Raw genomic sequence first — 27006 nt, 5'->3', positions numbered from 1 at the left:
CCAGAATCAAGGCCTCGAGTTTCGGAATAAGAATGGGAATTCAGGCTGGGCGCAGTGGCTCACACCTGTACTCCCAGCAGTTTGGGAGTCCAAAGCGGGTGGATCGCTTGAGGTCAGGAGTTCAAGACCAGCCCGGCCGACATGGTGAAATCCTGTCTCTTCTAAAAATACAAAAAATTAACTGGCAGGTGCCTGTAATCTCAGCTACTCGGGAGGCTGAGGCAGGAAGATTGCATGAACCCGGGTGGTGGAGGTTGCCATTGGCTGAGATCGTATCACTGCACTCCAGCCTGGGTAACAGAGCAAGACTCCATGTGGGGGCGGGGGGGGAAGAATGGGAATTCATTTTATAAAAAGCATTCTTTATTATAGAAAAATCTTAAGAAAATTAAGAAAATTTTAAAGAGGAAAAGAATTCTCCATACACACTTGCTACCTAGAGATAATGTCAGCATTGAGTGTAGAATTTACTTTTCTTTATCTATAAAATGTATTTTTTTGAAAACAAAGATTTTATTATACAATCTGTGGATTTAATTCTTTAAATATTATGTCATATGGATTTTCCATTCTATTAAATAGCCTGGGAAGAATTTTAATGGCTGCATGGCTGTTTATGGAGATATGGTGTCGCAAGCTCTGTGTGGGATAACTAGGTTGCTTCCATTTCCTTACTGTAAACACTTTATCTACGTCTTCGATTTCCTAAGGACAGGTATACTGAGGGACAGTGGGAGGGGAGGAGGGACAGGAATTCTGTCCCCTCTCATGTTCTTAATAAATATTGGTTCAAGGATGGATTTTTCATTGCTTTTTTGCCCTAGGTATCTCGATTAGTAATTCACGGACATGGCAGCTCTTCAGTAAGGACATTCATTCATTCATTCATTCATTCACAAATTGTACTAATTGCTTAGAGGCCAGATTCTTGTTAAATAGGTGGATAAAATTGCAGTTGCTCCCTTTCTTGGGGAAAGGTCTGGCTGAGAGGCAGAGGCCAAAACAATAAACTCAGGAATGACACCTTGCAAAGTCACCTCTCCTAAGCGACGCCCTGGGGGCCCACCCACAGTTTGCATGGGGTTGACATGCCAGGCATCCTGGGGTGTGTTGGTGCTTTTTCAGCAGATCCATTGGATGGGTTTGGCTTGGCTTTCTGTTTGTGGTGTTTTACAAGGACTGTAGCACATCCACATGGCTGCTTTGGCTTCAGGGCTCCACTCATGTCCTCACGGTATGAAGTTCCTTGAGCCTCAGACACGGCATGCATGTGTCACTAATGAGAACTGTGGGTAGAATCAGGAGCACCTTTAAACCCTAGAAGCCGCCTTCCTCTCTCTAGCCTGTTCAGATCCAGCATTTTAATCAGGGAAAGCCCCTTCCAATAACAAACAGGCCTTGGTTTTCTCATCTGTAAAATGCATGGGGCTTGGCTAGCTCTGCGTGTTTCGGAATGGCACTTAAGATACACTCTAAACAATTCCAAGTTAACGTGTACTAGAAAAGATCTATCAAGCCTATTTAAAAGTATGATCAAAAGCTCCCTTTAAAATAACCAAGTTGTAAAAAGTGGATTGATTCATAGAGAAGTATTAATAACAATTGATTTTTTTTAAAGAAGAGGGTGAGCCAGTGACTGGTGTTTGGAGCACACAAATCCTTCCAGTGCCGATGCTTTGCCGTCTTCAGTGGCAAGTGGGAGCCTGGAACCTGAGTGCAGCCCACTGGCCAGCCCCAGTCAGATGAATGGGCCTCTCTGCTTGCTGTTCTTAAAACATCTTTGAGACAGTTACACTTTTTCTTTCTGGTCACTGGCTGAGGACCAGAGCTGGGGAGTATTTCTGGCCTGGGCTGATCACAAGATCCTACTTCACAGCCTATCTGTTGTCAGCCATCTGACACGGGCAGGCTGGCCTTCCCATGTGACTCCAGGGGGCTGACAGCAGCCCATTGCAAGGAATGTCTGCCTAAACCCCTGGCCTGATGAGCGCTTGACAGGTACACATTGGTGTGTCTGTAAGCGTTTCGTGATTCTCAGCAGCAGGGTGAGGGCAGGGAAGGAAGCTGTCGGTGAAGAGCGTCAACCTGGGAGCATGCGAGGGAAGCGAAGCAAGGTGTCTGTGGGCTTCTGGTCCCATGCACACCCTGAAGACATGGGGGCCTCACCCCTCTCCTGTGGTGTTGGCTTCATGTGTGTGTCTTTTCAGCTTAATGATAAGCAGTACAGGTAAGGTCTGGGTCCTGCTTTCCCTTGTGTATTTGCTGGTCGCGAACGCACGTAATGCTGAATTAATGTCTGAGCGAAACAGTGATCTGTGCCGCAGATGGCACCAAGCACCAAGCTTCAGAGGCCCCCACAGTTTGTGGGAGACAATCCAAGCTTGGGCTGGGCACTGCACTCAATGCTGGAGAATTATAAAGATAGAGCAGCCAAGTCACCAGCTTTCAAGGAAACAAGTATAGTTAGGGAACTAAGCAAAAATAGCAAGCGTGTTTCACAGAGCGATGCTTGGGGTAAAAGCAGTAAATGCCTGGAGGCAATGTCGACGCGCCCAGGAGAGCTAGGAGAAGAGCTGGATTCCGTGTGCAAAGGCAAAGGCACTGTTTCGGGGGTCAGGATAGGTTTTGATGTCGTAGAAACGGGGAGCCCTGTTGGGTCTTCAAGAAAGTGGGTGGGAAGACAGGCACAAGGTCTGGAGATGTTTTGGAAGAAACAGTAGCTGTGTTTGGTGAACGCATGGGATGTACGGAGGCAGGTGTGAAGAATCTGGAGAGCTTGGATTGTCTCCCGCAGACTGTGGGGCCTCTGAAGAGTCTGCAGTGGTTGCTTTGAAGGCAAGGAAATTCTGGGATCAGCGCAGTGCTCTGAGAACAATCCCACAGCTGGGCATCACATCAAGGGGAGGGAGGGGGTGAGAGGGAGGTCTGCAAGGAGGGGGCCAGGAAAGGAAGAAGCAGGGGAGGGGGAGGCAGGAGTGGGAGGAGGCCAGGTGAGAAGCAGCTCAGGCCTTGGAGAGGGATTTGTACTCCCTCCTTCCCCCTTCCTGGCCTGCCTGGGAGATTCCCCAGGCTCAGATGTTCTCAGCCTGGCGGGTGAAAACATCCGGAGTCGTGGTTCCAGCCACTCTAGCCATCTCACTTTTTGCAATAAAAACTGAGCAAGCAAAGAGCACCTAGTGGCGACTTGTGGCCCTTGTTTTCCGTGCATCTCTGGTGTCTGAGTCACCAGCTTTGCACCCACATTAAGCCTTGCACGTGAGCAAGTTACAACCCAGCGTCTGGCGCGCACAACTTTAGCTCTGCTTCCACTCCGGCTCTTCCATTCTTCTGCTGGTTTGTCTCCGGTACAGCTTCCTTCAAAACCAACTCTCCTCCATTTATTACTGTCCCCAGTTTTGAGCACAGAGCCTGATTGCTGGAGCCTGGCACTCAGTAGATGTTCACTAAGGTGGCCTCTGTGTGTGGTCCCAGGTAGATGTGGCACTCAGGAGATGCCCACCTTTCTCATCCTCGGACTGGAATTCATGGTCCTGCCCTCGTTCCTCATTCTTTCACCCTGTGGTGTGGTCGTGGCTCTAAATCACCACTGCCACCTCCAAAACTGAACTCAGTTCTTTAGGGAATACACCCCAGAGAGGCACTGTGTGTGAGTCTGATCTGCTAGCATGCCTGTTGGTGGCTGCCCATACCCTCCTATGCTCTTTTCTCCCCCAGGAAAAGGCAGCCCGCCCGAGCCCCGGGCAGCGAGTTCTTCATGTGCTCCGGGTGCGTTAGGCAAGATCGGGCGCGTTCAGGGTGCTGTGGCCGTCATTAGCGCTCTGGGTGCATGAAGAAACGTTCTGCTGATCAGGCTTCTATAAGAGGGAGGGGCCGTCTGCCCAGGTGGCAGGAAAGGTTTGGATCTCACTGCGCCTAGGCTGGTCCGCCCTGAGGGGGAGCTTTGCCTTTCCTGCCAAGCCACGCCCAGAAGCACCCAGGCAGGGACACCAGTCACGTGTTGACTCCACTTGGTCTGTTGCCCAGACCAGTCAGGTCAGGACTAGGAGGCAGATTTACGTGATTTTGCCTTTGGAGTGAGAGAGGGAGCTGGGGTGTTAACCCCGTGGTCTCCTTATGATACCAGCAAGTGACTCTGTGAAAGCCAGGTGTCCCTCCCACCCACCCCAGGCCCCGAAGACTTTCCCACTGCAGCAATGGGGTCCAAAGCATGGGGTGCTGGGTGTCAGGCCGTCACTAACAGGAGGACCAACCCTCTGGGGAGGAACATCTGTGGGTTTTAGGGTCCTCTGGAATGTGCTCTTGCTCAGGGAGGGAGGTGGGCAGATGTGATGAGTTTCCATCGACAGAGGCTGGTAACAGAAATTACAGAGCAGGTCGAAACTCACGCCTTTTTTTTTTTTTTCTTCCCTAACCCGGAGGAAATCTGATGAAATCAACATGATACCCCAGAAATTATCCTCAAACACAGAGAGTGAGTCATCCTAAACAAGGCACTCAGGGAATTGGCGAGGGAGGAGCAATCGCAGTCGTTGTGCCTTCAGCCCCTCCAGGCTGGCTGCTTTCCTTCTTCACGGTTCAGGTTCGTGGCCACAGGAGAGCTTGAACGGTCTGTGCACTCAGCCTGAGGCTCCCGTAAGGCCTTCTCCACCCCAGACGTGCTCTCGTTAGGTTGGTTTTCCTGGGTTGGTTTTTTGTCTAATGGTTCCTTGGGGCAGATCGTTGGCAGAGGCCACAGCGAGAATATTCTTCATCTGGAGTCTGCGTGTGGCATGACGGCAGCCGTGGCGGAATGGGTGTGTGCAGGTTCTTGAGTTTGCCACCAGAGTCTGTCAATGATGCCTTCTGTATGCAGTGATGTTGTCTGTTCAGAGGCTGCCGTCTTGATTCCTGGGGAGGAGCCAAGAGCGACCTCTTTTGTCTCTAGATGAATCAGCCTTTACACAGAAAAAGGAAAAGCGTATCAGTTATAAGCTTGAATGTGCCTTCCTGTCTTCCTAGACCTGACCCCCGCCTGGGAGGAGAAGAGGGGAGATGGAGCCTGCTCTTCTAAGAAGTCTTAAGACCCAGTGGTGGCTGCCCTACCCAGGGTGGGCCCTGCAGCTGCAGGCTGTCCTGGAGAAGTGGCTGCTGGGACCTGCTGAGCAGAGGGTGGCCAAGCTTGTACAGCTGTCCAGGTAGATGCAAGGTGCCCACCAAGGGAACCCGTTGGTGTTTTGAGAACGTGTGGCTTAGGTTTCAGGAATAGAGTAGAATTCCCAAGTTCAGCCTCCTCAGTACAATCCTATCACATCAGCCGTTTAGCTCCTTAAAGATTATCCCAGAGATACCTACCAAGATGCCTCTGAAACGGCCATGTTTGTTTAAATCTAATTCATTCATTTGGGTTTGAGAGCTGACCATGCACAGGTCCATCTCAACATGACAGGAACAGAAAAAGACAGACAGATGGTCCCATATCCTGGGAAAGCTCAGATTCTCATGGAAAAATTGGGCCAGGGACAAGTCAGGGCGCGGTATGTCTAGTGGTGATAAAGAAGGGCGGAGAAAGAGGATGGGGTGAGGGCTGTTCCCGTTGCATTGACATTTGAGCAGCGACCTGAATGAAGTGAGGGGATGAGAGCATCTTGTTTCTGGCCGGTGCCTTCCATACTGAGGGCCTTCTGTACTTTGCATGTGCAAAGGCCCTGTGGTGGGTGGGGCTTGGTATCTGGGGAACTGCTTGGAGACCCGAAGAGTCAAGCAGGGGGAGGCAGAGAACAGCAGGAAATGGAACAGATGCGGATGGTGTTGGGCTTCTGGGGCACTGGACGCTGCTGATAAGAGCCCAGGAGCCTTTAGAGGGTTTCACAGAGTCCTGAGGGTGTCTGACTGACTTTTCAAAACGTTCTGGCTGCTAATTGAGGGGTAGACTCCGCAGGCGGGCCTGCTGGAGAGGAGCTGATGACTGTAATTGTGCTGAGGGATGGCGGTGGTGTGGAGGTGCTAGGGCGAGGTCAGCCAGAGGTTGCATTCCACAGGTGGAGCCACCGGGAGTGCATGAGAGGGATGCGGCAGGGAGGACAGGGAGGGATATGGGCTTTTTGGCTGGTTGGATGGCGCTGCCGTGCATGGCTGAGATGGGAGAGGACAGGGGCAGGGTTTGGGGCAAGCTCCAGAGTTGGCTTTGGATCCAGGACATTCGAGATGCACCTTAGGTACTGAAGGGAGCGCTTGGTGGGCAGGGGCATATCTGAGTCTGAGGTTCAGGGGCCACTTGTCAACAGAGTGGGAACACAGCCATGTCCACCTGTGCTTTGAGGGGGGCTCGGGCTGCCTGGGCATTGCATTTGGTGACTCCTTAGCAGTTTTCCTAGCCAAGGGGAGAGAGCCACACCCACGAACACACGTTCTCTATCCTGGCATGTGTCTGGGAAGGTAGGTAAGGTATGTTTCCTAATGTTTTCTGAATTTTAAAAATGTTTTATTGTGCACGTTTTCATACATGTACATAATTTTAGGGAGGATGGCGTAATGGACCTTTGCGAGCTCATTATAAAGTTAATCACAGCATCGTGCCCGTGACAGCACCACTTTACAGTACTAATAAAGCAAGGAGCCGTTCAGGGGCGTGGTACTCAGGCTGGGCGAGGCGGATCTGAGGCTCCGGGCCACAGGCTCCAGGCCACGGGCTCTGCATGCCGTGCACTGGTGAGTCACTGTAGGACCTCGCAGGGCAGGAGAGCAGCGGAACTGAAAGAGGGGGTGAGAGAAGATGAGCTTCCTGGAAGCTTGGGTGAGTCCTGGCTGCTCCAGGCAGCAGCTGAAGAAACAGCTCAGAGGTGGACAGTGCCAGGCGGGCCGGAGACACCGCAAGCTCCAGCGACTGTGGCGGACGATTGATTTAAGGGTTGAGATCCGCGGTTCATAACTGTGGAGGTACAGGTGGAGGCTGAGTAGTGGGGGGCTTTGTATCCCAGGTCAGGGGAGATCGGACTGACTTCTTAAAGGCAGTGAGCACTGCCTGGAGGTGTTGGAGCAGGGCGGCAGCATGGCTTTGAAGGAATCAAGGGCTCACCAGGGCTGAGGGCAAGGGCTTGAGGAGCTCAGGGGCCCAGCAGCCACTGCCAGCAAAGGCCTGGGAGCCCTGGGCGTGGAAGAAACAGTTAGCAAGGCTGAGAGCAGAGTGTTTTGTCAGGCTCAGGTCTTGGCTGCATTGCCTTGGGCAAGTAAGTTGCTTTAGTGATCTCTCCAAGCCCATTTTCATGGAATCTGCACAAGCATAGCCAAGCCTCGTCCCTGCTGCCCTCTTTCTGTCCCTTGAGGACACAGTGGGATGGTGCGTGGTGGAGCTTGGAGTGTATCCTGTGCTGTAAGGGGTGGGCACCTGACTGTCAGCCTCCACGTCTGTTCAGTCTAGGAGATACTGTTGGGCTCCATGGGGAAAGTGGGTGATCCAGGGGAGACTGACAGGTCATCACCCAGCGGTGGCCAGTGAGGGCGGCCACGCCAGGCTGAGCTGGGAGGAAGAGGAGGGGTGGGAGGGGAGAGGACACCGCTGTAGGAAGGAGGACAGAGCTGACCTCCCAGTGAGGAGCAACGAGGGCAGCCCTGGGGTGCTGGCTGCGTCCTCTGTCCTGTGCCAGCCCCCTGTGGATGCAGCAGCGTCTGGAGGAGCAGAGCTTCCCCTTTAGCCCTCGCTCCGGCTCCACCTGCTCAGGAGGGTTTTGGGAGCGGGGAGCCCTCCATGCTTGCTCCACACCAGGGCTGGCTGCCCTTTTTCTGTAGTGTAAAAATGGCCCCAAGGGTTCAGACAGTGGGCCCCTCTGTTACGCAGCCCTGAATGTCTGGATGGGTGGTACAGCTCTATTCCAGGATGGCCTCCCTCTGGCTCCGGGGAAGAAGCTGTCATTCCGGGGATTTACGGAGCACTGAGGGCCACAGGACAAAGGTCTCCCCTCTGCTGCACGGAGGAGAGGGTTACCTGTGAGTGAGAGCAGTGGTGCCCGTGAGAACACGAGGCTTCTGGGCCCTGGGGTAGGAGTTCCCTGCGTGGCTTCTCTCGGGCTGAAAAGGGTGAGGGTGGCAGAGTCCACAGGTGTTGCCTCGTCTTCCTTGAATGGCTTCCTCTGTGGGGATAGGACTGTGGATCTCCTTCTAGAACTGCACACACTTTAACTTTTTGTCTCCTGACTGGTTCAGGGGAGTGGCCATATCCCGCCATCAATAATAAACCCAGACACCACGTGGTGCATCTCCCGGAAGCACGTGCAGGGTTCTGTGACTTCTTTCCTCTGCCCGCGGGGCGCTGAACGCCTTATGTCCATAGTTTTCAAAGAAAATGACCTTGCTGCTTTCAGTTTTCCCCTCTCTCAGCCGGAGTTTTCTTCCTCAGTCAGAAAGCTGCAGTGGCTTCCCGGAGTCTCCTGGGCAAGACTGACCTCCGCCCCCGCGTCCCGCCCACTTACCTGGCCTCCTGCCTTCACTGTGGGCCCCCCGCAGCCCCTCCATCCCTCTAGCCCCCAATGCTGGTGCAGGTCTTCACCATGTGCACCCGTCCTTAGGCCTCCCACTGGCCTCTGGGCCTCCTCCTCCTCCTCCTCCTCACTGATGACTCACTGGCATCTCACCTTCCATGGGCAGCTCTCTGGGCCCCACCAGGTGGCCAGTCCTGCTCTCCAGATCCCGTTCCTGCTGCCGCCCTAGGGCCCACCAGGCCGGGCGATGCCCTGAGCAGCCTGCGTGGAACTCCAGGTGCCTGACCCCGGCCTTTGCTGACAGCTGTACAGAGCCAGGATGTGCCCGCAAGCTTTTGGAAATGCCTCCCTCTTATGCGCAGATGGACTTCTTGTTTACTCTCCGTGAAATAACGCCTCCTGGTGTGAATGGGAAACCAGGCAATGCCACAGTCCTGAGGTGGCCAAAAAGGCTGAGGCAGCCCTTGCCCTTCCGCAGGAGAGACATTGATGATTACCGGGAACCTTTGTTCGACCACTGTGACTCAGAGTCTCACCCGGCAAAGTCCTCAGAGCAGCTCTGGCCTGGGTGGGGGTGGGGCACCCCAGTCCCTTACAGGAGGAGCAGATGGGCTCCAGTTGCCCTCACAGCTGACACCCCCTGATTTCTCCTCCTCCTCAGGTACAGTCAGACGGAGACCTTCAGGCAGGAACTGTCACCGTCCCACGTGAAAGACCACGTGGCAAGCTCTGGTTGTGGGCTGAGATTGTCCTGAAGCTCCTCCCCTCACCCACACATGGTCTCTTCTTTTCCTCTCTGCATTTTCCTCTCTTCAGTAAATGATCGCGCGTTTTTGTATGGGAAGGATTTTTACTCCTTGCTCAGAATATCGAAGCCAGGCTGCTCCGGAGAGGGCTGTTGCTGGGGTCTCTGCAGTGGCCTCCAAGCAGCCTAGGGCTTGTACACGCGGCCCTTGCATCTGGGGGCTGTTGGGCTACCGTCCGCCTGGCTGTGGTGGGATGATTTCTGGAGTGGCGGCAAGACCCCTTTCTCCAGTTCTACACACAGGCTGTGCAGACAGAACCACTTGGTCTTTGCTTATGGTGGGGGACGAGGGTGCTGTGTCCCCAAGGCTTGTCAGTGCTGAGCCTCAGTGTCCCAGACGCCAGCAGGATGGTGGAGTGTGGGGTGGGAGGAGGCCTCCTCCTGGGTCCAAGGTGGGGTCTGGTGGTGTCCTCCATGCATAGTTCTCTGGGGCTGGGAAAAGGGAGTACGCTCACAGACCTGACTATCCTAACTTCATAGGGAAAGACAGAAACGTCTGTGACCACCCAATTCAGGGGGAGCTGCTTCGTTCCTTCCTGTGAATAACTGGCCCGTGTGAGTGCCAGCATCCACTCCGCCTCTCCCTACTGTGCTGGGCAGGAGAGACGGCGGTGCTGGGCTCAGGTAGGTGTTTTTTAAGGGAAACAGAGGGCAGCTCTGTCCCTCCCCAGAGAGGTGGCCGCTGTCCTCTTTTCTCCTGCTGCCTGCTGTATTCAAGCACCACAGCCCTGGCGGCTCCAACCAGGGAGGCTCATCTTCCACAGTTCCAGGGGCTGCAAGTCCAAAGTCAGGGCGCTGGCCGGCTCTGTTCCCGGTGAGGGCCCTCTTCCTCGCTTCATGTGTTCTCACGTGGCAGAGGGAGAGAATGGAAGCTCTTCGGTGTCTCAAGTAAAGGCACTGATCTGATCATGGGGACCCCACCTTCATGACCGCTTCAAACTCTAGCTACTCCCTACTGCCCCACCGCCCAGTGCCATCCCATTAGGGGATAGGGCTTCAGCATGCCTTCGGGGGAACACATGCCTTCTCTCCAGAGAGCGTTCAAGTGCAGAATGCAGCCTTCTGAGGCCCTGAGATGGAAAGGACGCCTCGCTCGAGCCGGTCACGTGGAGCTGGAACTGCAGCTTCTGATGCAGTGGTGACAGTGGCTGAGACTTGGCAGGGTTAAATACTGAACACAAGATTATCCCTAGAGCAGCATGTGGCCACACGCCTGGCTCTGCTCACTGCACAGGGGCCCTCCGAGCCATAGTCACTGCACGTGGAGCCTGGGGGAAGAGTGGGGATGGTCAGGGCTGTGAACTGGCTGCTGTGGAAATGCTGCAAAGGGTGGTGTGACGGCTTCCGCGTCTCTGCATGGTAAAGGCAGCACACTGGGTCAGAAGCTGCCTTCCCAGCTGTCTCTGGATAGAGCAGTTGAGGAAGAAAGGACCTCAAACCATCGTATATGTGCCTGGTTATGGTAGGCGTGAGATTTGCCTGCTCAGAGCTCTAAGTACTGTGGCCAGCTATGACGGTGTCTGCCACTTTCTCTTGGAGAGCGTGTGAAATTCACCTCTTCGACATGGGCTCTCCGCTGTTCTGTCTTCTCTCCCTGGTGAAGAAGGCCCTGCTCAAAGCCAGTCACCTCATTCATATCCAGAACCCCCTACATGCGTCAGTCCTGTCTGTGTGCCCTTCCAGAAGAAAAGCAGAGGCCTTAGGGGTGATTCTTGTGGTCTCTTCCACAGAAAGATCTTTCTTGCCTAGTAACAATGGTTCAGTAAATATGCCCCCGTTTCTTCTGCCCTGTTGCATTGAGAAAAATACCTCCTGGCCACTCTGTGTTGTATTTAGAATTGTTTATTTGAGGTGCAAGGGGGATTTCAGGAGCGCATGGGTAGGGAGCATCACCTTCGGGGCCTCTGCTGGGCCGTGCTCACTGGTAGCTGCTTCCTGGGGCTGAGTCACCATGATGACTGCTCCTGCACTGGGCCCAGCCACTCTGAACAAGCAGAGGCCGATTTTTCCTTTTCTGAGCCCTGAGGCTACCAGTGCGGACTGTACAGTCCTGCTGTGTCCTCCTCTTCGACTGTAATGAATGGGCTCACATTTCACAGGCCCCCTTATACCCTCAGGAAGAGCAGGTGCAAACGGCTGGCCAGAAAACACTGCTTGGGCTGTGTGTGCCCAGCACTGTTTTCCGTGCCAATGAGAAAAGCACAAAGTGGGCACAGAGGCCAGGGAGCGGGCACTGATCTGCCCTGTTGGGCCAGGAAATATGAAATGGGTCTGTCCTCATTGGAACAGCCTGGAAGAAGGAAGATTCCCATTTCCCGTAAAATGACCATTGGACCCGTGTTTCGCTTGCTCAAGGGACTTTTTTTTCCTCCCCTACTTTCAGGAAGAAGCATATTGCCAAGTGGACGTCGCCGTGCAGCGTGCTTGCTTGACACCGCGGCGTCGGCGTTGCTGGGGTAACAGGAGGGAGAAAGATGAGGCCTTAGCAGCTCTGCCCGGAAGCGAGTGTCAAGATGGCGGCTCAGAGGATCCGAGCTGCCAACTCCAGTGGCCTCCCGCGCTGCAAGTCTGAGGGGACCCTGATTGACCTGAGCGAGGGCTTTTCAGAGACGAGCTTTAATGATGTCAAAGGTGAGCTTCTGGGGTACAGGACTGTGGCTCGGGGGGAACACTGGGATTTGCAAGTTGGGACCTGAGGACGTTTCTGCTTTAAAGATTGCTGGTTTAGCATTCAGATAATTAGAATTTAGTTCTTTAAACTTCATCGTGCTGTAGACTTAGCCCTGGAATAATAGTCATCTGTCTTATTTTTTGGTGTGTTTCAAGGAGGTTTTGAATGTTCCCCTCATCAGTGAAACCCCTTCTTCATACAGGGTATGTTTCTTTTTTTCTTGATAAAATTCGGTGACAGTGTAGTGGTGGTCCGAAAACCCAGGGAACAGACAGTGTGTCAGGGAGGTGAAATATTGAGAACCACGAGAGAAGATTAAAGGTGGTGTAGGGCAGGGGTCAGCAAACCTTTTCTCCAAAGGGTCTGATAGGAAGCATGCTAAGCTTTGCAGGCCATACACAGCCTCTGTCACAACTACTCACTGCTGCCGTGTCGCGTGAAAGCAGCCACAGAAGTCAGTGAGTCAACAGCCATACTCATGCTCCATGACAACTGTTTTTGCAGTCAGCCCCATTTGGCCCCAGGGCTGTGCTTTACCAACCCCTGGTCTAGAAGGTGGCTTGGTAACCCTGGGTCTCTGGGTTTCTCCAGTGGCCTCATAAAATTGAGTTGATGAGAAAACCTATCTTTTGGACGCCAAGGTGGATACCAGCAGGTCATTTTCTTCCTGGACATCTTCCCCCGCCTAGGCCACGTTCAGTGTCTCTCACATGCTCTGTTGGGGCTTGGCAGCTTCAGTGAGAGCACCGACATCATCAATACCACCATCCCTTGCCTTTCTCTTAGCTGTTGAAATTGTCTTGCCTGGAGCACAGCTGAAAAGTAGGAACTTTACTTTGACCTTTGTATCCTCCGTCCCAGCCTAAAGTCAATGCTAAGTAAACGTTTCTTGAACTAAACCGCTATCCCCCAGATAAAGCTGTAATCCTCTACCGTGATCTACTAGAAATTACATGCACCGTGTTTATGTCTGTCTGAGTAGCTGCTCCTTCCGCTTTATCCCAGACACCTTCTCCCTGCCCCGATTGATGCTGGCATCCCTGAGCACTGCTGTAAAGGTTCTAAAAGAAAAGACTAGCCAGTATGAGATTTTAATAAGAGAGCAACAGTGACTGGGTGTTGCTATAAATAACTGAAGCATTTATTTTTCAGGTTCTGTTCACAGACATTGTTTTTGTACTTTATAACCCAATTCATCAGAGTTAAAGCTAGAACTTGTGAGCATAAATTGCGTGATTTGGGCAGCGTGTTAAAGTGAGGAGAGCAGAGTCTTATAATGTGAGATGAATTTTTAAAAATAATGATAGTGCTCTGGAAAAAATATTGACTGTTATACCTAAAAGAATCCCAAATTTGGAGGAGGAAGACAAACTAGACAGCCTCGAGCATGAAGGGGAGGGTGTTTTGAGAATCTGAGGCAGACAGGACCATGGGATCTCCAGCCTCGCCCAGAGATCCTGGAGGCTGTGCCTCTGAGGCGCCACATGTCACGCAGGCAGTGTGCCAGCCAGCAGCTTCACACACATCCCGGTGGTAGACAGACTTTAAGGCGGGAATTTATTCCAGCCAAAATATCTGCATGGAATCTTCTGCTGCAATGAGTGTTTTGCTGCATCAGGACACAGGCAGAGGGATAGGAAATGTTTTATTGGGTACATTGAACTTCTATAGAACACCCAGGGAGAATTTTGTATTAAAATCAAGGTGGCTGTGAATCTGGGTAACACTCCTCAGAATTCATTAAGATGGCATTTGATAGGGATTCTCTGGCATTTGATGGGATGGAAGCCCTTCTCCAGTGTCCCCAGCTGCTTGGCGGCAATTGACTGATGGAGGGCCTCATCCAGAAGGGGGTTCGCACCACAGTCCATCTCCCTGGGGTTCTGGAAAGAAGAGTGAGGTGGTTTCCCTTGGGTAACCCTGATCCCTTGAGTGAAATCTGTGACCACTTCTCTTCCAAGGAGAGTACTGGGAATTTTAAATGAAACCATTCTTATTCTTCAGTTGGATAAAACTGAGTGATAATTCTCATCGATACATTTTAGGCTATGCACAAAGCATGCTTAATTGCTTTGACTTCTTAATTTTGAAACTACTATGAGGGAATTATTCTGGGGGAGCATGATAAGTACATAACCTTTGAGGGATTCTAGCAAGATTGTGATGGCCAGCAAGCTTTATTTAATTTTCACTTGGTTTTCATCTTTATGTGCCATTTCCAGTAGATGTGTCAAGGAGACAAAATGGTTTATATTCCTGGAGATCACAACCCGCAAGTCGGAGTGGGGGAGAAGAGCATATGTATCTTCTGGCCTCAGCCTGACCCCGTCACTTCTTCTCATCTCTCCATCAAAGCCGTTTTCTTTCACGGTTTTTAGTGCACTCCCATCTCATATTAAATAATTTGTCGCTTTTATGATTTTTATTAGAGCACAAGGGCGCAGCCAGGGGGAATTCAGACATTGCTTTGACCAACACCGGGATCCAGTAACATAGATTATGGCTTCCCTGTGTCATTTAAGCATGTGTGATAATCATTCATTCCACAAATACTCATTGAGCCCCTGCTGCGAGCCAGGCGTTGTATGAGGCCCAGGGATACAACAGCAAACAAAACGGCCTCCAATGGTGCTGATACCCTAAAGGGGAGATGGAGGCTCTCCCCCTCCCCCACACAAGAAAAACTACACATATATATGCATGTATTTTCCTTTATATATGTATGTAAAGTGTGTAAGAAGGAAAAATTCTGAGTTCTTGGCTTGGGCCCCTATAACAAAAGACATTAATAAGAGAAAAGCCTGCAAACTTAATATATGTTTTATGTATATTACAGATATATTATGTATATATTTCTTCTTAAGGAAATGAAGACTTAAACAAGTAGTTAAACCCGAGGAGTCTGACGGGGTGTGGAGAGTCCTGGAAAAATGCGATGAGACTAAAAAAGGGCTGAGCAAGTGTCATGAGCTGGAGGCCAGCAAGGCCTGGGCTTTGCAGACTCCGTGTCCCTGGAGATAGGATGCTCTGTCCCCGACATATACGGAGGGCCCCTCCCTCTTGAGGGCCTATGACCGGCCTCAGCAGGCGGGCAGGGAGTCCTTCCTGCACCTGCTGTTTCTTAAATTCCTGCAGCTTAAAATAATTCATGGTGCTGTATGTTTGGGTGGCACGTTCTGAACCCCATCAGGTACATGATGTAGCGGCTGGTGATAAGAACTATGGAAGAAGATAACATTGGGGCCGGGAGATCGCTATTTCACATAACATCCTGTGTGTCCTCAAGTCGAGTCAAGCATTATTATGATAAGTGCCTTATCTACCTCTTTGCATTTTGTCCTGTCCAAAGCCCATGGAGGAAACAGACTTTTTCTCCACCACGAGTGGCGTCTTGGGCTCTGGAGATCACAGCTTCTAAGGGCTCCGTTCAAGTCCAGATCTAGTGATCCCAAAGCCGGGTTCTCTGAGACACCCAGGCAAACGGCCTGCTGTAATTTCACCGGGGGTAGGGGAGTGGGGGGTGGGGTAGGTGGGATTTCAAGTGCCAGGGATGCTCCCAGCCAAGCTCATCTCTGTAACCCAGTTAACATAAATGAACAGAAACTGTCTACCTGATTTGCTAACACTTTACCAAGGAAGTGTAATTATTTCCTTTGAAAGGAAAAGGAAACTGGCAGGTGATTTTCGGGGAGGGGGGCAGTTGAATAGAATATGATGACATGATGACTGTGGACTTAATCTACCCTTAGAAAAGCTATAGTTAGTTTAAGCTGTAGTTAGTTCAAATGAAAATGTATTCCTTTCTTTGCTCATTTGCTTTGGCAACTTGAAAGGAAAAGAAAAAGAAGCCTCCTTTCTTTCTTTTGTTTATTACTGGAAGCCAGAATGTCAGCAGACTCTGTGAGAGAGGCAGATTGGGATGTGGGGAGGGGAGTCCTGGGGAGAAGTATATATGCTTATTTTCTTCAGGGAGAATGTTCTTCATCTTCTGAATATGTCTTCTCGTGTATGAGAGGGAGAAAAAACACTTAGATATTTAATCATATCCATTGTCTTTCAAAACACACCACTTGTTTATTTTTACTGTTTCCATTGCCGTCTACATTGGTACTTACAGAGTTCAATGGCAGGAGCCATAAATTAACTTGATTCACTTTTTAAGGGGTTATAATTTTTCAGAATGCGTCAACACTTGCTCAATGATAGTATGAGCTATGACTAGGTATCATTTCTCATTTTCAAGATATGTGGGCGGTCTATTTTTGTGTTATGATTTTAAACGATCATTTAAAATAGGTTGGGCTGGGCACGGTGGCTCATGCCTGTGATCCCAGCACTTTGGAAGGCTGAGGTGGGAGGATCACTTGAGTTCAGGAGTTCGAGACCAGCCTGGCCGACATGGTGAAACTCCATTTCTACTAAAAATACAAAAATTAGCCAGGCGTGGTGGCACGCACCTGTAATCCTAGCTACTTGGGAGGCTGAGGCAGAAAAATCGCTTGAACCCGAGCAATTGAGGTTGCAGTGAGCTGAGGTTGTGCCACTGCACTCCAGCCTGGGTGATGGAATGAAATGCTGTCTCAAAAATCAATAAATAAAATAAAAATAAAAAAAGAGGTTGGAAGGATCTGACTTCAGAATTCATACTTTATCTGAAGAAGCAGTTTGGTGAGGAACTGGTTGGGCTTGGAAATTTAAGAACCAGGTCGAGGGAACCTTTCCATCCACAGGCAGATCTTGGAATCAGCTCATACGTGTTGCTGCGGGAGTTTTGGGGAGAATGTTCCTTTCCAGTCCCCAGTTACATGCAGTGGCCACCTGACTCATCAGGTCACCGTGTTTTCTGAGTAAATCACATTCAGTTTCTCTTTGTATCTAGTAGTAGTTCTGTTAAGAAGTTAAAGTTGCCCAAAATGAGATGTTTAAGGCATAGGGCGTGCTAAATACTCCATCTGCCTCTCTGAGTGATGGAGAGGCTTCCTCTGTGGTCTTTCTGCCTGGCATAGGCTGTCGATTTGGAAAGTGACAGAGTGACAGTGGTGCTCTCACAAACCAGTTTGTGGGCCAGGTAAATGAGGTACTAGACTTCACTTTGGTTTGTTTCTGTCAGTGACTTGCCTGGGTTATTGCCCGCCCATCCGTTTTGCCACCTTCCTCCGTCCCTTCCCTCGGAAGCGCTCTGGGCACCCTGCCGGCTTTGCCCTCACCATCTCTTTTCTTTGTGTTTTACACAGTGCCTTCTCCCAGTGCCTTGCTAGTAGACAACCCCACACCTTTCGGAAACGCAAAGGAGGTGATTGCAATCAAGGACTATTGCCCCACCAACTTCACCACGCTCAAGTTCTCCAAAGGAGACCACCTCTATGTCTTGGACACATCTGGCGGTGAGTGGTGGTACGCGCACAACACCACGGAAATAGGCTACATCCCCTCCTCCTACGTGCAGCCCTTGAACTACCGGAACTCCACGCTGAGTGACAGCGGTATGATTGACAATCTTCCAGACAGCCCAGATGAGGTAGCCAAGGAGCTGGATCTGCTCGGGGAATGGACAGATGACAAAAACGTACCAGCCAGAAGGTACAGTAATAACCCTTTCTGGAATGGGGCCCAAACCAACCCGTTTCTGAATGGGAATGCACCCATCATGCCCAGCTTGGATGAGCTGAATCCGAAAAGCACTGTGGATTTGCTCCTTTTTGACACGGGCACATCCTCCTTCACTGAATCCAGCTCAGCCACTACGAACAGCACTGGCAATATCTTCGATGAGCTTCCAGCCACAAACGGACTCCACACAGAGCCACCGGTCAAGCGGGACAACCCCTTCTTCAGAAGCAAGCGCTCCTACAGCCTCTCAGAACTCTCCGTCCTCCAAGCCAAGTCTGACGCACCTACGTCGTCGAGTTTCTTCACCGGCTTGAAATCTCCTGCCCCCGAGCAATTCCAGAGCCGGGAGGATTTTCGAACTGCCTGGCTAAACCACCGGAAGCTGGCCCGCTCTTGCCATGACCTGGACTTGCTCGGCCAGAGCCCTGGTTGGGGCCAGACCCAAGCTGTGGAGACAAACATTGTGTGCAAGCTGGACAGCTCCGGTGGGACCGTGCAGCTCCCCGACACTGGCATCAGCATCCATGTCCCCGAGGGCCACGTCACCCCTGGCGAGATGCAGCAGATCTCCCTGAAAGCCCTGCTGGACCCCCCTCTAGAGCTCAACAGTGACAGGTCTTGCAGCATCAGCCCCGTGTTGGAGGTCAAGCTGAGCAACCTGGAAGCGAAAACCTCCATCATCCTGGAGATGAAAGTGTCGGCCGAGATAAAAAAGGACCTTTTTAGCAAAAGCACAGTGGGCCTCCAGTGCCTGAGGAGCGACTCAAAGGAAGGACCATATGTCTCGGTCCCGCTGAGCTACAGCTGTGGGGACACAGTCCAGGCACAGCTGCACAACCTGGAGCCCTGTATGTACGTGGCTATCGTTGCCCACGGCCCGAGCATCCTCTACCCTTCCACCGTGTGGGACTTCATCCATAAAAAAGTCACAGTGGGGCTGTACGGCCCCAAACACATCCATCCATCCTTCAAGACGGTAGTGACCATTTTTGGGCATGACTGTGCCCCAAAGACACTCCTGGTCAGCGAGGTCACCCGCCAGGCACCCAGCCCTGCCCCGGTGGCCTTGCAGCTGTGGGGTAAGCACCAGTTCATTTTGCCCCGGCCCCAGGATCTCAAGGTCTGTATGTTTTCCAATATGATGAATTACGAGGTCAGAGCCAGTGAGCAGGCCAAAGTGGTGCGAGCCTTCCAGCTGAAGCTGGGCAAAGTGAGCCGCCTGATCTTCCCCATCGCCTCCCAGAACGCCAACGAGCTCTCTGACTTCACGCTGCGGGTCCAGGTGAAGGACGACCAGGAAGCCATCCTCACCCAGTTTTGCGTCCAGACTCCTCAGCCACCCCCCAAAAGTGCCATCAAGCCTTCCGGGCAAAGGAGGTTTCTCAAGAAGAACGAAGTCGGGAAGATCATCCTGTCCCCGTTTGCCACCACCACCAAGTACCCAACTTTCCAGGACCGCCCAGTGTCCAGCCTCAAGTTCGGCAAGTTGCTCAAGACCGTGGTGCGGCAGAACAAGAACCACTACCTGCTGGAGTACAAGAAGGGCGACGGCATCGCCCTGCTCAGCGAGGAGCGGGTCAGGCTCCGGGGGCAGCTGTGGACCAAGGAGTGGTACATCGGCTACTACCAGGGCAGGGTGGGCCTCGTGCACGCCAAGAACGTGCTGGTTGTGGGCAGGGCGCGGCCCAGCCTGTGCGCGGGGCCCGAGCTCAGCACCTCGGTGCTGCTGGAGCAGATCCTGCGGCCCTGCAAGTTCCTCACCTACATCTACGCCTCCGTGAGGACCCTGCTCATGGAGAACATCTGCAGCTGGCGCTCCTTCGCCGACGCCCTGGGCTACGTGAACCTGCCGCTGACCTTTTTCTGCCGGGCGGAGCTGGATAGTGAGCCCGAGCGGGTGGCGTGCGTCCTGGAAAAGCTGAAGGAGGACTGCAACAACATGGAGAGCAAAGAACGGAAGTCCTTCCAGAAGGAGCTTGTGATGGTGAGTGCTCAGTAGGCACCTGGGTGCTCAGGGGTGTGGCTCAGCGCAGCCTTTCCGCCTTCCCAGTGCACATGGGTGTGGGCTGTGGTGTCCTAAGTCACCGGGACGGTGTCTGTGGCTGATGTCCCATGGCCTGAGATAAATGAGGGTCAGCGCAGCCTTTCCACCTCCCCAGTGCACGTGGGTGAGGGCTGTGGTGTCGTAAGTCACCGGGACGGTGTCTGTGGCTGGTGTCCCTCTGTCTGGGATACACATGTGAGGCTTGAAGTGTGCATCTGGAGATAGGGGTTTATGGGGGATACTGGGGGGCCCAGACAACCCAAGAATTGTGCAAAGAGGAACATTCCAGTCACTTTCCCACTGAAGCTGTGAGCTCCTCAAGGGTCCCAGAACGGACCCGGTCGGGGTCGGGGCAGACGGAGGCCTGTGCTCTCGCCCCTTCTGTTTAGATCTCGGGAGCAGATCTGTGGTTCATCAGATTCCCAACAGGGTCTGTGTCTCCAGAGTCTTAAGAACCACTGCCCCCAAGCCTGAGTTCATTGTCAGTTTTTCTCACCTTCGCTTCCTTGAAGCTTCTAGCATCTCTGTATTGTTTCCACGTCCCGCTCTGTGTTGGTTTGAGTTGGGGCGAGGACAGCATTTATTTTGCCAGCACAACCCTGAGCTGGAATCCAAAGAAATAAAAGGGGGAAGTAAGTGTCAGACTGTGGGATACGCCCTGGCCTACCAGCCAACTGGGGAGCATTTGCTCCATGCTTTCTCAGCCCCGCCCCCCACAGGCAGATTTGCTCAACACTTTCTCAGCCCCGCTCCCCACAGGTAGCCCCACCATCAGCAGAGCTGGGACCCAGAGGTTACCTTGGCTAGGCATAGCCACATCGTGTCCTGGCATCCCCAGGGGTGTTTGTGGTGGAGAGTCCCCGTGGACTTCTCCCTGAGATAGGACAGAGTCCACCCCCATCCTCCAGAGAGGGACGCATCACTGGTGTTTATTCCTGCAGGAAAACCCCGTGGCCTTGGCGTGTGCCACTCTTCCTCATTCCTCTGAGCCCGCAGGCTTTCATATGTTCTAGCTTTTGAGAGGTGCAGTTCTGGTGCCCTGGCCTTTCTGCCACCTCCCTGGCTCCCCTGGATTGAGCCCCGTGTGTCTGGGAGAGCCTGGAGTGTCCCGTAGACACAGGTGTGCAGGTAAAGGTTGCACATGGCACATACCCGGCCTGGCTACCCATGCTGAGCCGGGAGACAGAAGAGAGGCAGCCCGGCAGAAGTGGGGCAGGAGCAAGACCCTTTCTCGGGGGCCTGCAATTGTGTGCAGTGCCAGAAGCATGGAGCCATGAGATTGCCCCGGGGAGTGAGATGGAACCAGAAGCAGCCATCAGAGAGGCCACCACCATGGCCACCAGGAAGTCACTGCTCTTGGGTGGGGAGGAAGCAAACAAATGCAGCAAGGGAGCTTCCTGGGCCCCACGTGGGGTCACCTGCAGCGAGGGGATGGCCCATGTCCCTCCCATCAGCCATCACCCGTTGTGGTTCAGAGCATTTGTCCTGGCTCTCCAGTAAAATAACTTTCCAGAAGCTGGTTCCTGGCTGTGGCCTGGCCCCCTCACGGGTGTACCCAGCACAGCGGCAAACAAGGCGCCTCCATCCTGTGAGAGCCTCTGTGTGGGCAGCCTTGAGACCACAGCCGTGGCCATGCATGCTGTCCTGGAACCTGACGGCGTTGGTGAGCCCAGGACGCTCACCTTGACACCACACCAGAGGCGGAAAATGACAACCAAGGAGGTGGCTTGATGCTCATTTCCTTCTTTTTTATCTTTTCCCAGAAGACTTAGATGATCAAACTCTTTTAATTCAATTGCCAAGTGTCCGAGAGGGGATTTTTCCCAAACTCTGGGTGGGCTTCCCCATCTGCTCCTGGGAGGGGTGTGTCCTCTGTGTCTGAGTCCTTCCTCCACCCAGAGAGGAGGAAGTGAAACTCGCCCCTGGCCAGGTTGGCTCCTTGAGGCAAGGTTAGATTTTGTGGTGATAAAGTGAAACTGGTTTTGCAGTGTCCTCACCCCATCCCCCCAACCTGTGTCAGCCATCATCTTGGCCAAACTTCTAGAAACCGCAGATGGATTTATCTCAGGGTGGTTTATTAGGAGACTCTGAAAACTGGGTCTTCTATTCCGCTTGTCATTGTGGGGCTGCCAGGATTTCTGCAGCCTCCCAGCACTGCTTTACCTGCTCCTCCGGAGAATCACAGCCACTGCCCCCCTACCCACACACACACACACACACACACACACTCATTTGTAGCATTGCTTTCTGTGTTGTTGTTCTGATGACACCTGGGTTGGAAACAGGGTCTAAATGATGAGGAAAGTGTGGGGATTTGAGACAGTCAGTGTGCAGGGTGATGGGAAGGAAAAAGGAACCAATGAGACCTGGGTTGTTTCTCTCTCTACCACCATCAGAAGGGCGTCAGCCCCTGCCCCCGCCCCAGAAAGTCCTATAAGACCTGACCCTACCCATCCCACCCCTGGGGCCCACTGTGCTCCGAGCACCCCTACCCGGAACACAGGCAGCTCGCCTGGCCTCCAGCCCTTGCAGATGCTATGCTGTTCCTCTTCCTGGAACTCCCTTAGCCCGACTGCCTCATCTCCTTCAGCTGCCCGCTCAAATGCCATCTCTCAAGGATGTCCTTCCCTGCAGCCCCATGCACCTCATCATCCCCTGTCTCCATGGTGTTTCTTGAATCAGAAGCAGTTTATTTTGGCCAGACATGGAGGTTCACACCTATAATACCATCACTTTGGGAGGCTGAGGCAGGAGAATGACTTAAGCCCAGGAGTTCAAGACCAGCCTGAGTAACATAGTAAGACTTCATCTCTACAATTTTTTTTTTTTTAATTAGCCAGGTGTGGTGGTGCACACCTGTAGTCCCAGCTACTCAGGAGGCTGAGGTGGGAGGATTACTTGAGCCCAGGAGGTCGAAGCCGCAGTGAGCTATGTCGCAGCACTGCCCTGCAGCCTGGACAGCAGAGTGAAACCCTGTCTCAAAAATAAAGAAAGGAAGAAAAGAAACAAGTTTGTTTATGTTCTCGTGTACTTGCTTCTCATCACTCTAACTGGACATAGGTTGCATGAGAGGAAGGGCCCTGGCACCTAAAAAACACTGAGGTACTCAATGGAAAGTGAGGAATGAATGAATGGATGATGAATGCAGGCCTTGGGCAGCACTAAGAATCCAAGCAGGAGGCATTCTCATGTGGCCATACCGTGCTTCTGATCTGTGGTTGCATTTCCAGTTTCCATTCTTTTCATGCCTGTTTTTGATAGCAGAGCCAGTGCGTGGGGTATCCCGGTGCCTCCGCCTGCCCCTTCCCAGCAGCGTGGCTGTGGCTACCCTCCTCTGTCCTGGCCACCTCTCTCCTACCAGAGCCTCTGTCCATGGTGGCATCAGCTGAAGATTGATAAGGTTCATGCATTTGGAAAGGAGAGCCTCATTCCTTGTAAAGGGTGCAGCCTGCAAGTGGCCATTCTGACAGGCCAGTAAGCAGAGCCTCTGGCCAGAAGCCAAAACAGTTACTTCAAGGGAAGGGCAGAGGCAATAAGAACTTATGGATATTGGTGGTCAAATATACATATGCAATAAGCCATAGGAGGGGGGCATAAATATTTATGAAAGGAGAACCGTGCACATTCCCATTTAAGCCTTGTGCTCCTTCGTGGGTCTCATGTACAAATAATGGTGGCAGTGGCATGATTTGAGGGTAGAGTTTACTCTCAGCCCCCTGAGGTGTCAGAGGGGAAGCAGGGAACAGGAAACCCCCACTGTGCATGCTCTGTAGACTAGCCGGAAGCACGGCGTGGCCGGTGGGCTCCTGTCAGGCAAAGAGGAGGGACAGCATCAGGCCGTGGTGGAGGCTTTGAAAGGGAACCCAGCTTTTTAAGAATCAGAAATCTTTACACTCAACAGCATCTTTCGATGCCAAGAAGGAGACTGGGCCCGCCGTCCAGGTGCTGTGTGGAGAAGGCTTCCCTTCCAGCATCTGGACGTCTTGGGAAGGAAGCGCAATGTAATGAACAAGCAGCAAAAAAGCCTAAATTGTATTTCTTTGTACTTTCATAAGAATATCCCCCCACCCCCACCTTTTTTTCAAGACAAGGTCTCGCTGCTCTGTCCCCTAGGCTGGAGCGCAGTGGTGTGATCACAGCTCACTGCAGCCTCAAACTCCTGGACTCAGAGCAGTCCTCCCACCTCAGCCTCCTTTGCAGCTGGGACTACAGGCATAAGCCACCAACCCCAGCTAATTTTTCTTTTTTCTTTCTTTTTTTTTTTGTCTGTGGTAGAGACAAAGTTTCTTTTTTTTAATTGCATTTTAGGTTTTGGGGTACATGTAACATGCAAGATTGTTGCATATGTACACACATGGCAGGGTGATTTGCTGCCTTCCTCCCCTTCACCCATATCTGGCATTTCTCCCCATGCTATCTCTCCCCACCTCCCCACCCCTCCGCTGTAGAGACAAGGTTTCACTATGTTGCCTGGCTGGTCTGGAACTCACTGAACTCAAGCAATCCTTCCACCTCAGCCTCCCAAAATGCTGGTATTTCAGGGTTGAGCCACCATGCCTGGCCAAGAATATCTCTTGAAATCAGTTGCCAAACTCTGGCCCCCAGGCCTGCTATTCCTGTCAATGACATTTTGTTGAAACCCAGGCATGCCCATTCCCATATGCATCGTCTGTGGCTTTCAGGCCACTCTGAGAGATACAGTGTGCTGCACAAAGCCAAAAATACTGCCTGTCCCTTTATAAATAGAGTTCAGTGTCCCTGACTTAAATCAGGGTGGACTGACTCACTCAGCTGAAATCAGGATTGTGCATCGCTTCATTGAGTGTTTTCTGGTATACCCATGTGCCCCCCAAAAAGGGAAGCTATGGGGATCGGGTTCATAGAGCTAGAGCCTCCTGCTGTGAAACTTTTCCATTGCTAAGAATTGGTGGAGACCCAAAATTTACCCTTTAAAAATAGGCATAAATTACGCCTTGTTGATGGTGTTGGTGGTTTATAACAAGCTAAACCAGTGCTGGGCTCAGTAAAAGTTGTGTAAGTGGAGCCAAAGTGAGTGAGTGAAAGATGCCTTCATTCTGGTGTTGGAAGCGCCGACCTCTCCATTCATCCAGGATCCGTGGAAAAGGGAGATGGAATCCAGGCAGTCTCCTTCCCAGGGACTAGAGAGCACCTGTGTTTCCCAGGACCTTGGTAACCTGTTCCCTCTGCCCCTGGGGAGAGAGCAGTTTTGATCACTTGTACCAGGAATGAGTTGAGTCAGAAGCAGGTGACTTTGACGTGTTCTGTTACCTAGAAAACGATGCCGCTTTGGGACCAGGCAGCCGTGCACACAGCCATATGGGCTTGGTGTGTGCTGAGTTGCCACAAGAGAGTCAAGTGGGGACAGTGAGCGTCTTCGTGTCAAACCCTGTGATGGTCCAGCACACCTTCCCAGGACCACAGACAAAGCTTTGACCACAGCAAGACAGAATGTGACCGCCTACCAGTTTACTATACACCCTCCACATGTGAATACACACCTGTATGCTCTTCGATCTTCTGAAACAAATCTAGTAAACATTTAATTTTTTTAAAGAATTTATTTTGAATATATCTAAATTCAAACTGAAACAGACTTTCTTCTGAAATATATAAATAGTTGATATGAAGCACAATCCAGACCAGTGTTATATTCGGTTCCATTCCCAATGCCACGTGGTGCTCACAGAATTGGGAAGGCTGCTGGCCAAGCGCCAGGAAGTCTGCATTTGCTTCCACGCCTGTCACTTCCAGCTGTGGGACCCGGGACCAGCCTGGCGTCTGCCGGCTTCTTGTGCTTATCTGTAGAACAGATGCCTTGTGGCCCACACAGCAGGGAGGAGCTGGGGGACGGGCGCGGGGAGGCAGCTCTGGCTCTGACAGTTGTGTGTGAAACCCACTTCACCTCTCAGCTTCTTCTGCAAAGTGGGTTGAACTCAGCCTCTGCTTCATGGGGTGGCTCTGGGGACTAGAGGAGCTGTGTCTGGCTCGCAGCAAGACCTGGGTTTCTAGTAGGTTCTACAAAAATAGAAACAGCCACCAGCTCCTCAAACCCTCTTCCAGCCAGCCCCATTGGTGGCCAGCTGCCAGCCTCTCAGATCTAGTCAGGCGTCAGAATGATCTGTCGCTCATGGGTTTTTTGTTTGTTTGTTTGTTTTGAGATGGAGTCTTGCTCTGTTGCCAGGCTGGAGTGCAGTGGCACAATCTTGGCTCACTGCAACCTTTGCCTCCCAGGTTCAAACTATTCTCCTGCCTCAGCTTCCCAAGTAGCTCAGACTACAGGCATGCACCACCACGCCCAGCTAATTTTTTGTATTTCAGTAGAGATGAGATTTCACCATGTTGACAAGAATGGTCTTGATTTCCTGACCTCGTGATCCACCCACCCACCTCGGCCTCCCAAAGTGCTGGAATTACAGGTGTGAGCCACCGTGCCCGGCCCCATGGTTCTTTTTAAATTACATGGATTGAGATGCTGGGGGCCCACCTAGAAGGCTCGTGAGTCACCAACTCTGGCTGCTGCATGCTGCACATCGCCAAAAAAGTCACCTTATTTATTTATTTTTTTTAAGAGTCGGGGTTTCACCATGTTGGCCAGGCTGGTCTTGAACTCCTGACCTCAGGTGATCCGCCCACCTCAGCCTCCCAAAGTGCTGGGATTAGAGGCGTGAGCCACCATGGCTGGCCAGAAGTCACCTTTTTGTATTGTTAGACTCCCAAGTGAACATAAAGTGTACGTTAGAATGCTCAGCCTAAAACTGAGCCCCTAAAACCGGGGCTAGCTTTGAAGGAAGCAGCCCAGCCGACGGCATGAGCACTAGCAAGACGACGCAGCTGTCCACACGAAACAGTCCACCTAAGAGCGCTGACACCAGCGGCGTGGTTGGCGGGTCGGGGGTTGTTTGGTTTTTAGCACGCTTTGGAGTCCTAAAATGACAACCTCAGGTGCTGAAGCAGAGCGTAAAGAGACAGAAAGAGCGCCAGGCCTGGTGACTTTCCTCCCCTCTTAGCAACTCGCCTGTCCAAGGGCCCACGGGAGCCTCAGAAACCGCCTCTGGGCTGCCTAGGCCCCCTTTCTCCTGGAAGCCGAGCCTTTCCTATTGTTGGATGAGAGAACGCTTTAGGGGTGGGGGTGAGCTGTACCTCCTACAGCACAGGAGTCTCAGACAAGAATCAGACCCGGCACGCAGCTCTCCTGCTGTCCTGGTGACATCATCCTGACTGGCTCAGAGCCACACGCTAACCATGTGTGGGCTCATTTATAATTAGGACGGCGCCAGAGTCGCTCGCATGACACCCAGTGGCAGATATGTGACCTGGGACGGCAGGAGATGTACACCGCACAGTGTGCAGACCCGCAGGCCTGCTGGCTGGTGCTGGCCAATTCCATTCGTTTCTTTAAGCC

General features: G+C 52.2%; 1 protein-coding gene across 2 annotated transcripts in view; it reads left to right on the top strand.

The window, feature by feature from the left end:
• Positions 1–27006, top strand: part of SH3BP4 (SH3 domain binding protein 4) — a 101102-nt gene that overhangs the window by 69877 nt on the left and 4219 nt on the right. For both annotated transcript variants that reach the window (XM_032277835.1, XM_032277836.1), the window contains 2 exons: positions 11642–11889; positions 17164–19523. In XM_032277835.1, coding sequence (XP_032133726.1) covers positions 11772–11889; positions 17164–19523 — 2478 coding nt within the window. In that variant the 5' untranslated portion in view covers positions 11642–11771. The remainder of the gene's footprint in view (positions 1–11641; positions 11890–17163; positions 19524–27006) is intronic.

The sequence above is a fragment of the Sapajus apella genome, unplaced genomic scaffold (genome assembly GCF_009761245.1).
Source record: "Sapajus apella isolate SASKATOON/1434 unplaced genomic scaffold, GSC_monkey_1.0 scaffold10, whole genome shotgun sequence".
Taxonomy (NCBI): Eukaryota; Metazoa; Chordata; class Mammalia; order Primates; family Cebidae; genus Sapajus; species Sapajus apella.
Note: the sequence above shows the minus strand (reverse complement) of the source record. Positions and strands in the feature narration are given on the sequence as shown.